General features: G+C 37.6%; 1 protein-coding gene across 1 annotated transcript in view; it reads left to right on the forward strand.

Annotated features, from left to right (window-relative positions):
* The window catches only part of LOC128643821 (neuroblast differentiation-associated protein AHNAK), a 121,891-nt gene that overhangs the window by 73,969 nt on the left and 35,164 nt on the right, over positions 1-12,758 (forward strand). Inside the window, exon 4 of the mRNA XM_053696640.1 lies at positions 6,180-6,367. Coding sequence (XP_053552615.1) covers positions 6,180-6,367 — 188 coding nt within the window. The remainder of the gene's footprint in view (positions 1-6,179; positions 6,368-12,758) is intronic.

A 12,758-nucleotide genomic window follows, 5' to 3' on the forward strand; every position in this document is an offset into this window, starting at 1 on the left:
TTTCCCATTCCTGAAACTGTCTTATAAGGAATTTGATCTATTTTGCTTTATATGTTGTTTTTTCTCTTACATATTGCAAGATGTCTCACGTTGCATCTGAGCCAGAAGATACTACAGGAAAACCACTGCCTGCTGGATCTACCAAAGCTAAGTGTATCTGCTGTAAACTTTTGGTAGCTATTCCTCCAGCTGTTGTTTGTAATAATTGTCATGACAAACTTGTTAAAGCAGATAATATTTCCTTTAGTGATGTACCATTGCCTGTTGCAGTTCCCTCAACATCTAAGGTGCAGAATGTTCCTGATAACATAAGAGATTTTGTTTCTGAATCCATAAAGAAGGCTTTGTCTGTTATTTCTCCTTCTAGTAAAGGTAAAAAGTCTTTTAAATCTTCTCTCTCTACAGATGAATTTTTAAATGAACACCATCATTCTGATTCTTTGGACTCTTCTGGTTCAGAGGATTCTATCTCAGAGATTGATGCTGATAAATCTTCATATTTATTTAAGATGGAATTTATTCGCTCTTTACTTAAAGAAGTACTAATTGCTTTAGAAATAGAGGATTCTAGTCCTCTTGATACTAATTCTATACGTTTGGATAAGGTTTTTAAAGCTCCTGCGGTTATTCCAGAAGTCTTTCCTGTTCCTAATGCTATTTCTGCAGTAATTTCTAAGGAATGGGATAAATTGGGTAATTCATTTACTCCTTCTAAACGTTTTAAGCAATTATATCCTGTTCCGCCTGACAGGTTAGAATTTTGGGACAAAATCCCTAAAGTTGATGGGGCTATTTCTACCCTTGCTAAACGTACTACCATTCCTACGTCAGATGGTACCTCGTTTAAGGATCCTTTAGATAGAAAAATTGAATCTTTTCTAAGAAAAGCTTATCTATGTTCAGGTAATCTTCTTAGACCTGCTATATCATTGGCTGATGTTGCTGCAGCTTCAACTTTTTGGTTGGAAACTCTAGCGCAACAAGTAACAAATCGTGATTCTCATGATATTATTATTCTTCTCCAGCATGCTAATAATTTCATCTGTGATGCCATTTTTGATATTATTAGAGTTGATGTTAGGTTTATGTCTCTGGCTATCTTAGCCAGAAGAGCTTTATGGCTTAAGACCTGGAATGCTGATATGGCTTCTAAATCAACTCTACTTTCCATTTCTTTCCAGGGAAACAAATGATTTGGTTCTCAGTTGGATTCTATTATTTCAACTGTTACTGGTGGGAAAGGAACTTTTTTACCACAGGATAAAAAGTCTAAAGGTAAAAACAGGGCTAACAATCGTTTTCGTTCCTTTCGTTTCAACAAAGAACAAAAGCCTGATCCTTCGTCCTCAGGAGCAGTTTCAGTTTGGAAACCATCTCCAGTCTGGAATAAATCCAAGCCTGCTAGAAAGGCAAAGCCTGCTTCTAAGTTCACATGAAGGTACGGCCCTCATTCCAGTTCAGCTGGTAGGGGGCAGGTTACGTTTTTTCAAAGAAATTTGGATCAATTCTGTTCACAATCTTTGGATTCAGAACATTGTTTCAGAAGGGTACAGAATTGGTTTCAAGATGAGACCTCCTGCAAAGAGATTTTTTCTTTCCCATGTCCCAGTAAATCCAGTGAAAGCTCAAGCATTTCTGAATTGTGTTTCAGATCTAGAGTTGGCTGGAGTAATTATGCCAGTTCCAGTTCCGGAACAGGGGATGGGGTTTTATTCAAATCTCTTCATTGTACCAAAGAAGGAGAATTCCTTCAGACCAGTTCTGGATCTAAAATTATTGAATCGTTATGTAAGGATACCAACGTTCAAGATGGTAACTGTAAGGACTATATTGCCTTTTGTTCAGCAAGGGAATTATATGTCCACAATAGATTTACAGGATGCATATCTGCATATTCCGATTCATCCAGATCATTATCAGTTCCTGAGATTCTCTTTTCTAGACAAGCATTACCAATTTGTGGCTCTACCGTTTGGCCTTGCTACAGCTCCAAGAATTTTCACAAAGATTCTCGGTGCCCTTCTGTCTGTAATCAGAGAACAGGGTATTGTGGTATTTCCTTATTTGGACGATATCTTGGTACTTGCTCAGTCTTTACATTTAGCAGAGTCTCATACGAATCGACTTGTGTTGTTTCTTCAAGATCATGGTTGGAGGATCAATTTACCAAAAAGTTCTTTGATTCCTCAAACAAGGGTAACCTTTCTGGGTTTCCAGATAGATTCAGTGTCCATGACTCTGTCTTTAACAGACAAGAGACGTCTAAAATTGATTACAGCCTGTCGAAACCTTCAGTCTCAATCATTCCCTTCGGTAGCCTTATGCATGGAAATTCTAGGTCTTATGACTGCTGCATCGGACGCGATCCCCTTTGCTCGTTTTCACATGCGACCTCTTCAGCTCTGTATGCTGAACCAATGGTGCAGGGATTACACGAAGATATATCAATTAATATCTTTAAAACCGATTGTTCGGCACTCTCTAACGTGGTGGACAGATCACCTTCGTTTAATTCAGGGGGCTTCTTTTGTTCTTCCGACCTGGACTGTAATTACAACAGATGCAAGTCTCACAGGTTGGGGAGCTGTGTGGGGATCTCTGACGGCACAAGGAGTTTGGGAATCTCAGGAGGTGAGATTACCGATCAATATCTTGGAACTCCGTGCAGTTTTCAGAGCTCTTCAGTTTTGGCCTCTTCTGAAGAGAGAATCGTTCATTTGTTTTCAGACAGACAATGTCACAACTGTGGCATACATCAATCATCAAGGAGGGACTCACAGTCCTCTGGCTATGAAAGAAGTATCTCGAATTTTGGTTTGGGCAGAATCCAGCTCCTGTCTAATCTCTGCGGTTCATATCCCAGGTGTAGACAATTGGGAAGCGGATTATCTCAGTCGCCAAACGTTGCATCCGGGCGAATGGTCTCTTCACCCAGAGGTATTTCTTCAGATTGTTCAAATGTGGGGGCTCCCAGAGATAGATCTGATGGCCTCTCATCTAAACAAGAAACTTCCCAGGTATCTGTCCAGATCCCGGGATCCTCAGGCGGAGGCAGTGGATGCATTATCACTTCCTTGGAAGTATCATCCTGCCTATATCTTTCCGCCTCTAGTTCTTCTTCCAAGAGTAATCTCCAAGATTCTGAGGGAATGCTCGTTTGTTCTGCTAATAGCTCCGGCATGGCCTCACAGGTTTTGGTATGCGGATCTTGTCCGGATGGCATCTTGCCAACCATGGACTCTTCCGTTAAGACCAGACCTTCTGTCACAAGGTCCTTTTTTCCATCCGGATCTGAAATCCTTAAATTTAAAGGTATGGAGATTGAACGCTTGATTCTTGGTCATAGAGGTTTCTCTGACTCCGTGATTAATACTATGTTACAGGCTCGTAAATCTGTATCTCGAGAGATATATTATAGAGTCTGGAAGACTTATATTTCTTGGTGTCTTTCTCATCATTTTTCTTGGCATTCTTTTAGAATACCGAGAATTTTACAGTTTCTTCAGGATGGTTTAGATAAGGGTTTGTCCGCAAGTTCTTTGAAAGGACAAATCTCCGCTCTTTCTGTTCTTTTTCACAGAAAGATTGCTATTCTTCCTGATATTCATTGTTTTGTACAAGCTTTGGTTCGTATAAAACCTGTCATTAAGTCAATTTCTCCTCCTTGGAGTTTGAATTTGGTTCTGGGAGCTCTTCAAGCTCCTCCGTTTGAACCTATGCATTCATTGGACATTAAATTACTTTCTTGGAAAGTTTTGTTCCTTTTGGCCATCTCTTCTGCTAGAAGAGTTTCTGAATTATCTGCTCTTTCGTGTGAGTCTCCTTTTCTGATTTTTCATCAGGATAAGGCGGTGTTGCGAACTTCTTTTGAATTTTTACCTAAAGTTGTGAATTCCAACAACATTAGTAGAGAAATTGTGGTTCCTTCATTATGTCCTAATCCTAAGAATTCTAAGGAGAAATCATTGCATTCTTTGGATGTTGTTAGAGCTTTGAAATATTATGTTGAAGCTACGAAATCTTTCCGTAAGACTTCTAGTCTATTTGTTATCTTTTCCGGTTCTAGGAAAGGCCAGAAAGCTTCTGCCATTTCTTTGGCATCTTGGTTGAAATCTTTAATTCATCTTGCCTATGTTGAGTCGGGTAAAATTCCGCCTCAGAGAATTACAGCTCATTCTACTAGGTCAGTATCTACTTCCTGGGCGTTTAGGAATGAAGCTTCGGTTGACCAGATCTGCAAAGCAGCAACTTGGTCCTCTTTGCATACTTTTACTAAATTCTACCATTTTGATGTGTTTTCTTCTTCTGAAGCAGTTTTTGGTAGAAAAGTTCTTCAGGCAGCGGTTTCAGTTTGAATCTTCTGCTTATGTTTTTTGTTAAACTTTATTTTGGGTGTGGATTATTTTCAGCAGGAATTGGCTGTCTTTATTTTATCCCTCCCTCTCTAGTGACTCTTGTGTGGAAAGATCCACATCTTGGGTAGTCATTATCCCATACGTCACTAGCTCATGGACTCTTGTTAATTACATGAAAGAAAACATAATTTATGTAAGAACTTACCTGATAAATTCATTTCTTTCATATTAACAAGAGTCCATGAGGCCCACCCTTTTTTGTGGTGGTTATGATTTTTTTGTATAAAGCACAATTATTCCAATTCCTTATTTTATATGCTTCGCACTTTTTTTCTTATCACCCCACTTCTTGGCTATTCGTTAAACTGATTTGTGGGTGTGGTGAGGGGTGTATTTATAGGCATTTTAAGGTTTGGGAAACTTTGCCCCTCCTGGTAGGAATGTATATCCCATACGTCACTAGCTCATGGACTCTTGTTAATATGAAAGAAATGAATTTATCAGGTAAGTTCTTACATAAATTATGTTATTTGAGGGTACCGTATTGTAACATCGGTTACATATACTATATATTTGAGGGTACCGTATTGTAACATCGGTTACATATACTATATATTTGAGGGTACCGTATTGTAACATTGGTTACATATACTATATATTTGAGGGTACCGTATTGTAACATTGGTTAAATATACTATATATTTGATGGTACCGTATTGCAACATCGGTTACATATACTATATATTTGATGGTACCGTATTGCAACATCGGTTACATATACTATATATTTGAGGATACCGTATTGTAACATCGGTTACATATACTATATATTTGTTGGTACTGTATTGTAACATCGGTTACATATACTATATATTTGATGTATGGTACCGTATTGCAACATCGGCTACATATACTATATATTTGATGGTACCGTATTGTAACATCCGTTACATATACTATATATTTAATGGTACCGTATTGTAACATTGGTTACATATACTATATATTTAAAAAAATCTATCTTATTTTATTGAACAATATTGCTTGCGTGCTATTTTTATTGTTATTTACTATATGTATATATATTTTTTTTTTAACCATACAGGGGTCTTATTTGTTCTGTGGTTTAATTTTTACACCATTAATGTAAACTCCTATAAGCCTAACACAATTTAACTGGGGAGGAGAATCAAAATGAAACTTTCATGAGTTATGCCATTTTAAAGAAATTTACAATTAATTTCTATTATCAAATTTACTTTGTTTCCTGATAACCTTTGTTGAAGAGTAAACCATAGGTAGACTCAGGAGCATGCACGTGTCCTGAACAGTATATGGCATTATATGGAATAGCTCCTGAGCAGGACATAGCCAGGCAACCAATTCGAGGTGGCATATTCACCTTTATGCAGCTATATACTACCTTTTATTTATTTTGTCTGCTTTTGCTGTAATTTAAGCTTGAAAATTTTGGATTTTCCAGTCTTGAAAACAAAGCACATAGCAGCTTTACAAGATGAAATATTCCTCATATCTGTAATTTCTTATCTTATCATTTCTGCCGAAGCCAAAAACATTGTGCTTTAGTTAACATAATGTCAGTAATGTGGCTTTTTTTAGAGCCGGATTTCTTCTTGTGTAAGTTCAACAAACACTGAGATCTGAATTTGCACACATCTTAGTGTCTTGTACTTTTAGAAAAAGAAATCCGGCTCCGAAAAGAGACCCGAACGGCGCAAGTGGACGCCTTCATCATCTAACAAAACCACCAATGCACATGCCTAGTATACAATATATATTATCTCTTTATTTTCCTTTGTTCAGGTGACCAGATTGTAGGCGCTACTGTCTACTTTGACAATATGTCATCCGAAGACATTGAGAGACTACTGGCAAATGTAGGGCACCATACAGTGGGGCTCAAACTACAGAGAAAAGGGGATCGATCACCTCAACCTGGCATGACCTGGTCCCATGACGTCTTCAGTCTGAAAAGCCCAGATGTTGTTCTGGTAAGCACTGCATTACAAAAGGTCTGCACACACAATAAATGGTTATGTATACACAGTATATATCAGTAATTAAGTGCTGCATTACATAAGGTCTGCACACACAATACATGTTTATATATGCACAGTGTATATCAGTAATTAAGTGCTGTATTACATAAGATCTGCACACACAATAAATGTTTATATATGCACAGTATATATCAGTAATTAAGTGCTGCATTACATAAGGTCTGCACACACAATAAATGTTTATATATGCACAGTATATATCAGTAATAAAGTGCTACATTACATAAGGTCTGCACACACAATAAATGTTTATATATGCACAGTATATATCAGTAATTAAGTGACACATTACATAAGGTCTGCACACACAATAAATGTTTATATATGTACAGTATATATCAGTAATTAAGTGCTGCATTACATAATGTCTGCACACACAATAAATGTTTATATATGCACAGTATATATCAGTAATTAAGTGTCACATTACTATAGGTCTGCACACACAATAAATGTTTATATATGCACAGTATATATCAGTAATTAAGTGTCACATTACATAAGGTCTGCACACACAATAACTGTTTATATATGCACAGTATATATCAGTAATTAAGTGACACATTACAAAAGGTCTGCACACACAATAAATGTTTATATATGTACAGTATATATCAGTAATTAAGTGCTGCATTACATAAGGTCTGCACACACAATAAATGTTTATATATGCACAGTATGTAGCAGTAATTAAGTGTTGCATTACATAAGGTCTGCACACACAATAAATGTTTATATATGTACAGTATATATCAGTAATTAAGTGTTGCATTACATAAGGTCTGCACACACAATAAATGTTTATATATGCACAGTATATATCAGTAATTAAGTGCTGCATTACATAATGTCTGCACACACAATAAATGTTTATATATGTACAGTATATATCAGTAATTAAGTGCTGCATTACAAAAGGTCTGCACACACAATAAATGTTTATATATGCACAGTATATATCAGTAATTAAGTGCTACATTACATAAGGTGTGCACACACAATAAATATTTATATATGCACAGTATATATCAGTAATTAAGTGCTGAATTACATAAGATCTGCACACACAATAAATGTTTATATATGCACAGTATATATCAGTAATTAAGTGCTGCATTACATAAGGTCTGCACACACAATAAATGTTTATATATGCACAGTATATATCAGTAATTAAGTGTTGCATTACATAAGGTCTGCACACACAATAAATGTTTATATATGCACAGTATATATCAGTAATTAAAGGGACATGAAACCCACATTTTTTCTTTTGTGATTTAGAAAGAGCATGCCATTTTAAACAAGTTTCTAATTTACTTCTATTATCTAATTTGCTTCATTCCCTTGATATCACTTGCTGAAAAGCATATCTAGATATGCTCAGTAGCTGCTTATTGGTTGCTGCACATAGAGGCCTCGTGTGATTGGCTCACGCATGTGCATTGCTATTTCTTCAACAAAGGATATCTAAAGAATTGAGCAAATTAGATAATAAAAGTAAATTGGAAAGTTGTTTAAAATTACATGCCCTATCTGAATCATGAAAGTTTAATTTTGACAAGACTGTCCCTTTAAGTGCTGCATTACATAAGGTCTGCACACACAATAAATGTTTATATATGCACAGTACATATCAGTAATTAGGTGCTGCATTACAAAAGGTCTGCACACACAATAGATGTTTATATTTGCACAGTATATATCAGTAATTAAGTGCAGCATTACAAAAGGTCTGCCCACACAATAAATGGTTATATATGCACAGTATTAATCAGTAATTAAGTACTGCATTACATAAAGTCTGCACACACAATAAATGTTTATATATGCACAGTATATATCAGTAATTAAGTGCAGCATTACAAAAGGTCTGCCCACACAATAAATGGTTATATATGCACAGTATATATCAGTAATTAAGTACTGCATTACATAAGGTCTGCACACACAATACATTTATTATTATTCTTTATTATTATTCTATATTTATAAAGCACCAACAGATTCCGCAGCGCTGTCCATAGGTAACAAAGATAAAAGGACAGTACAATATTAAACACAAGACAAAATTTAACAAACAAATACAGGGAGAAATGGGGGCCCTATTCCCGTGGGAATTTACAATCTAGATGGGTAGAAGAGTGAGAAACAGGAGGCGGGGACTGCAAAGGTGGGAATGATGTTAGTGTGGAGTTAGATGAGGGCAGCTATTAGGCAAGTGGAATTCATTAGTTACTGATTTGGTGATAGGCTTCCTTGAACAAGAAGGTCTTTAGGGAGCGTTTAAAGGAGGAGAGGTTGGGGGAAAGTCTGATAGCTCGAGGAAGTGCGTTCCAGAAGGTTGGTGGCGCACCAGAGAATTCCTGTAGTCTAGCATGGGAGGATGTGATGCTAGAAGATGCAAGGAGTAGATAATTGTTGGATATTAGGATGGGCTGAAGTATATTTGTTGATGAGTGAGGACAGGTGGGGGGGGGCTGCATTGGTAAGGGCTTTGTAGGTCAGAGTGAGAATTTTGAATTTAACTCTGCTGAGAATGGAGAGTCAGTAAAGGGACTCACAGAGGGGTGCAGCAGATACAGAGCATCGGGAGAGGTGGATTAGTCTAGCAGAGGAATTTAGGATGGATTGAAGAGGGGAGAGGCGGGAGAGAGGAAGGCCAGTTAGCAGGTTCTTACAGTAGTCAAGCCGGGAAATTACTAGGGAATGGATTAGCTGTTTAGTAGCTTCAGCACTTAGAAAAGGATACATTTTGGATATATTGCGTATTTGGTTGCGACAGGATGAAAAGAGCAATTGGATGTGGGGTATGAAGGACAGATTGGAGTCAAGTGTAACTCCTAGGCAGCGGACTTGGGGTGATGGGGAGATAGTGGTGTCACCAACAGTGATAGTAATGTTAGAAACTGGAGTAGAATTAGATGGGGGATTAGAAGAAGCTCAGTCTTGGACATGTTGATTTTTAGGTGGTGAGAGGCCATCCAGGAAGAAATGCCAGATAAGCAGTAGCTGATGTGGGAAAGGACAGAAGGAGAGAGTGCAGGGGTGGATAAGTAGATCTGAGTATTATCAGCATACAGGTGATAGTTGAAGCCATAGTTACTGATAAATTTACCCAGCGAGGAAGTATAAATAGAGAAGAGTAGAGGGCCCAGAACAGAGCCTTGAGGTACTCCAACAGACAGAGGCAATGAAGAGGAGGAGTCACCAGCAAATGAGACAGAAAAGGACCTATTAGAGAGATAAGAGTGGATCCAGGAGAGGGCAATGTCACAGAGCCCAAGGGAGCTGAGAGGCCATAGGAGGAGGGGATGGTCAACAGTGTCAAAGACAGCAGACAGGTCAAGTAAGATAAGTATAGAATAGTAGCCATTGTTTTTAGCAGAAAATAGATCATTCGTAACCGTGCGGCTAGATTAAGTTGTGCGTTAAGGTAAAAAAGCTTTGTTAACAGGTCCTAATGCTGCTTTTTTACACCAGCTGCTATTACGAGTCTTGCAGGTTTAGGGGCACCGCACACTTCTTTGTCCTTACCTCAAAACGACTTACGTAAACTTTGTAAAGTCTTTTTTCTATGGGACTTCCATAGCGCCGGTATTACAAGTCTGTCCTGGGAGGCTAAAAAGTGAGTGGTACACCCTCTACCTCCAAGATCCCCAACGCATTTTAAAGTCAGTAGTTTTATGGTACAACGCTGTAGCATAAAACTCATAACTAAAGTGCTAAAAAGTACACGAACACCCATAAACTACCTATTAACCCCTAAACCAAGGCCCTCCCGCATTGCAAACACTAAAATAAAAATATTAACCCCTAATCTGCCGCTCCGGACATTGCCGCCAGTATAATAAACATATTAACCCCTAAACCGCTGCACTCCCGCCTCGTAAACATTAGTTAAATATTATTAACCCCTAATCTGCCGTCCATAACATTGCCGCCACCTACCTACATTTATTAACCCCTAATCTGCCACCCACAACGTAGCCGCCACTATACTAAATGTATTAACCCCTAAACCTAAGTCTAACCCTAACACCCCCTAACTTAAATATAATTACAATAAATCTAAATAAAAATTAATATTGCCTGAATAATTCCTATTTAAAACTAAATACTTACCTATAAAATAAACCCTAAGCTAGCTACAATATAACTAATAGTTACATTGTAGCTATCTTAGGGTTTATTTTTATTTTACAGGCAAGTTTGTATTTATTTTAACTAGGTACAATAGTTATTAACTATTTAATGACTACCTAGATAAAATAAATACAAAAGTACCTGTAAAATAAAACCTAACCTAAGTTACAATAACACCTAACGCTACACTATAATTAAATAAATTAACTAAATTAAAAACAATTAAATAAATTAAATTAGCTAAATCACAAAAAAACAACACTAAATTACAGAAAAAAACAAACAAATTACAGATCTTTAAACTAATTACACCTAATCTAATAGCCCTATCAAAATAAAAAAAGCCCCACCCAAAATAAAAAAAAACCCTAGCCTAAACTAAACTATCAATAGCCCTTAAAAGGGTCTTTTGCGGGGCATTGCCCCAAAGTAATCAGCTCTTTTACCTGTAAAAACCCCCCCCCCAAATAAAATACTAACTAAAAAAACCTAAGCTCCCCATTGACCTGAAAAGGGCATTGCCCTTAAAAGGGCAGTTAGCTCTATTGCAGGCCCAAACCCTAACCTAAAAATAAAACCCACCCAATACACCCTTAAGAAATCCAAACACTAACCCCCTGAAGATCGACTTACTGTTCTGAAGACCGGATATCCATCCTCAAGGAAGCAGCAGAAGTCTTCATCCAACCGGCCAAAGTCATCAACGAAGCCGGGAGAAGTCTTCATCCAAGCTGGGCGAAATGGTCCTCCAGACGGGCAGAAGTCTTCATCCAGATGGTATCTTCATCCATCCGACGTGGAGCGGGTCCATCTTCAAGACCTCTGACGCGGAGCATCCTCTTCATCCGGAGTCTTCTTACTGAATGAAGGTACCTTTAAGTGACATCATCCAAGATGGCGTCCCTTAGATTACGATTGGCATTTTAATTCCGATTGGCTGATAGAATTCTATCAGCCAATCGGAATTAAGGTAGAAAAAATCCTATTGGCTGATGCAATCAGCCAATAGGATTGAAGTTCAATCCTATTGGCTGATCCAATCAGCCAATAGGATTGAGCTTGCATTCTATTGGCTGATTGGAACAGTTAATAGAATGCGAGCTCAATCCTATTGGCTGATTTGGTCAGCCAATAGGATTGAACTTCAATCCTATTGGCTGATTGCATCAGCCAATAGGATTTTTTCTACCTTAATTCCGATTGGCTGATAGAATTCTATCAGCCAATCGGAATTAAAAAGCCAATCAGAATCTAAGGGACGCCATCTTGGATGACGTCACTTAAAAATACCTTCATTCAGTAAGAAGACTCCGGATGAAGAGGATGCTCTGCGTCAGATGTCTTGAAGATGGACCCTCTCCGCGTCGGATGGATGAAGATAGAAGATACCGTCTGGATGAAGACTTCTGCCCGTCTGGAGGACCACTTCGCCCGGCTTGGATGAAGACTTCTCCCGGCTTTGTTGAGGACTTCGGCCCGGTTAGATGAAGACTTCTGCCACTTCCTTGAGGATGGATGTCCGGTCTTCAGAACAGTAAGTCGATCTTCAGGGGGTTAGTGTTAGGATTTTTAAAGGGTGTATTGGGTGGGTTTTATTTTTAGGTTAGGGTTTGGGCCTGCAATAGAGCTAACTGCCCTTTTAAGGGCAATTCCCATCCAAATGCCCTTTTCAGGGCAATGGGGAGCTTAGTTTTTTTAGTTAGTATTTTATTTGGGGGGTTGGTTGTGTGGGTGGTGGGTTTTACTGTTGGGGGGGTTGTTTGTATTTTTTTTTAACAGGTAAAAGAGCTGATTACTTTGGGGCAATGCCCCGCAAAAGGCCCTTTTAAGGGATATTGATAGTTTAGTTTAGGCTAGAGTTTTTTTTAATTTTGGGGAGGCTTGTTTTTATTTTGATTAGGCTATTAGATTAGGTGTAATTAGTTTAAGGATCTGTAATTTGTTTGTTTTTTATTTTCTGTAGTTTAGTTTTTTTTTCAACTTTAGCTAATTTAATTTAATTTATTTAATTGTTTTTAATTTAGTTAATTTATTTAATTATAGTGTAGTGTTAGGTGTTAGTTTAACTTAGGTTAGGTTTTATTTTACAGGTACTTTTGTATTTCTTTTATCTAGGTAGTTATTAAATCGTTTATTGTACCTAGTTAAAATAAATACAAACTTGCCTGTTAAATAA

This window comes from Bombina bombina, unplaced genomic scaffold (assembly GCF_027579735.1).
Source record: "Bombina bombina isolate aBomBom1 unplaced genomic scaffold, aBomBom1.pri scaffold_517, whole genome shotgun sequence".
NCBI lineage: Eukaryota > Metazoa > Chordata > Amphibia > Anura > Bombinatoridae > Bombina > Bombina bombina.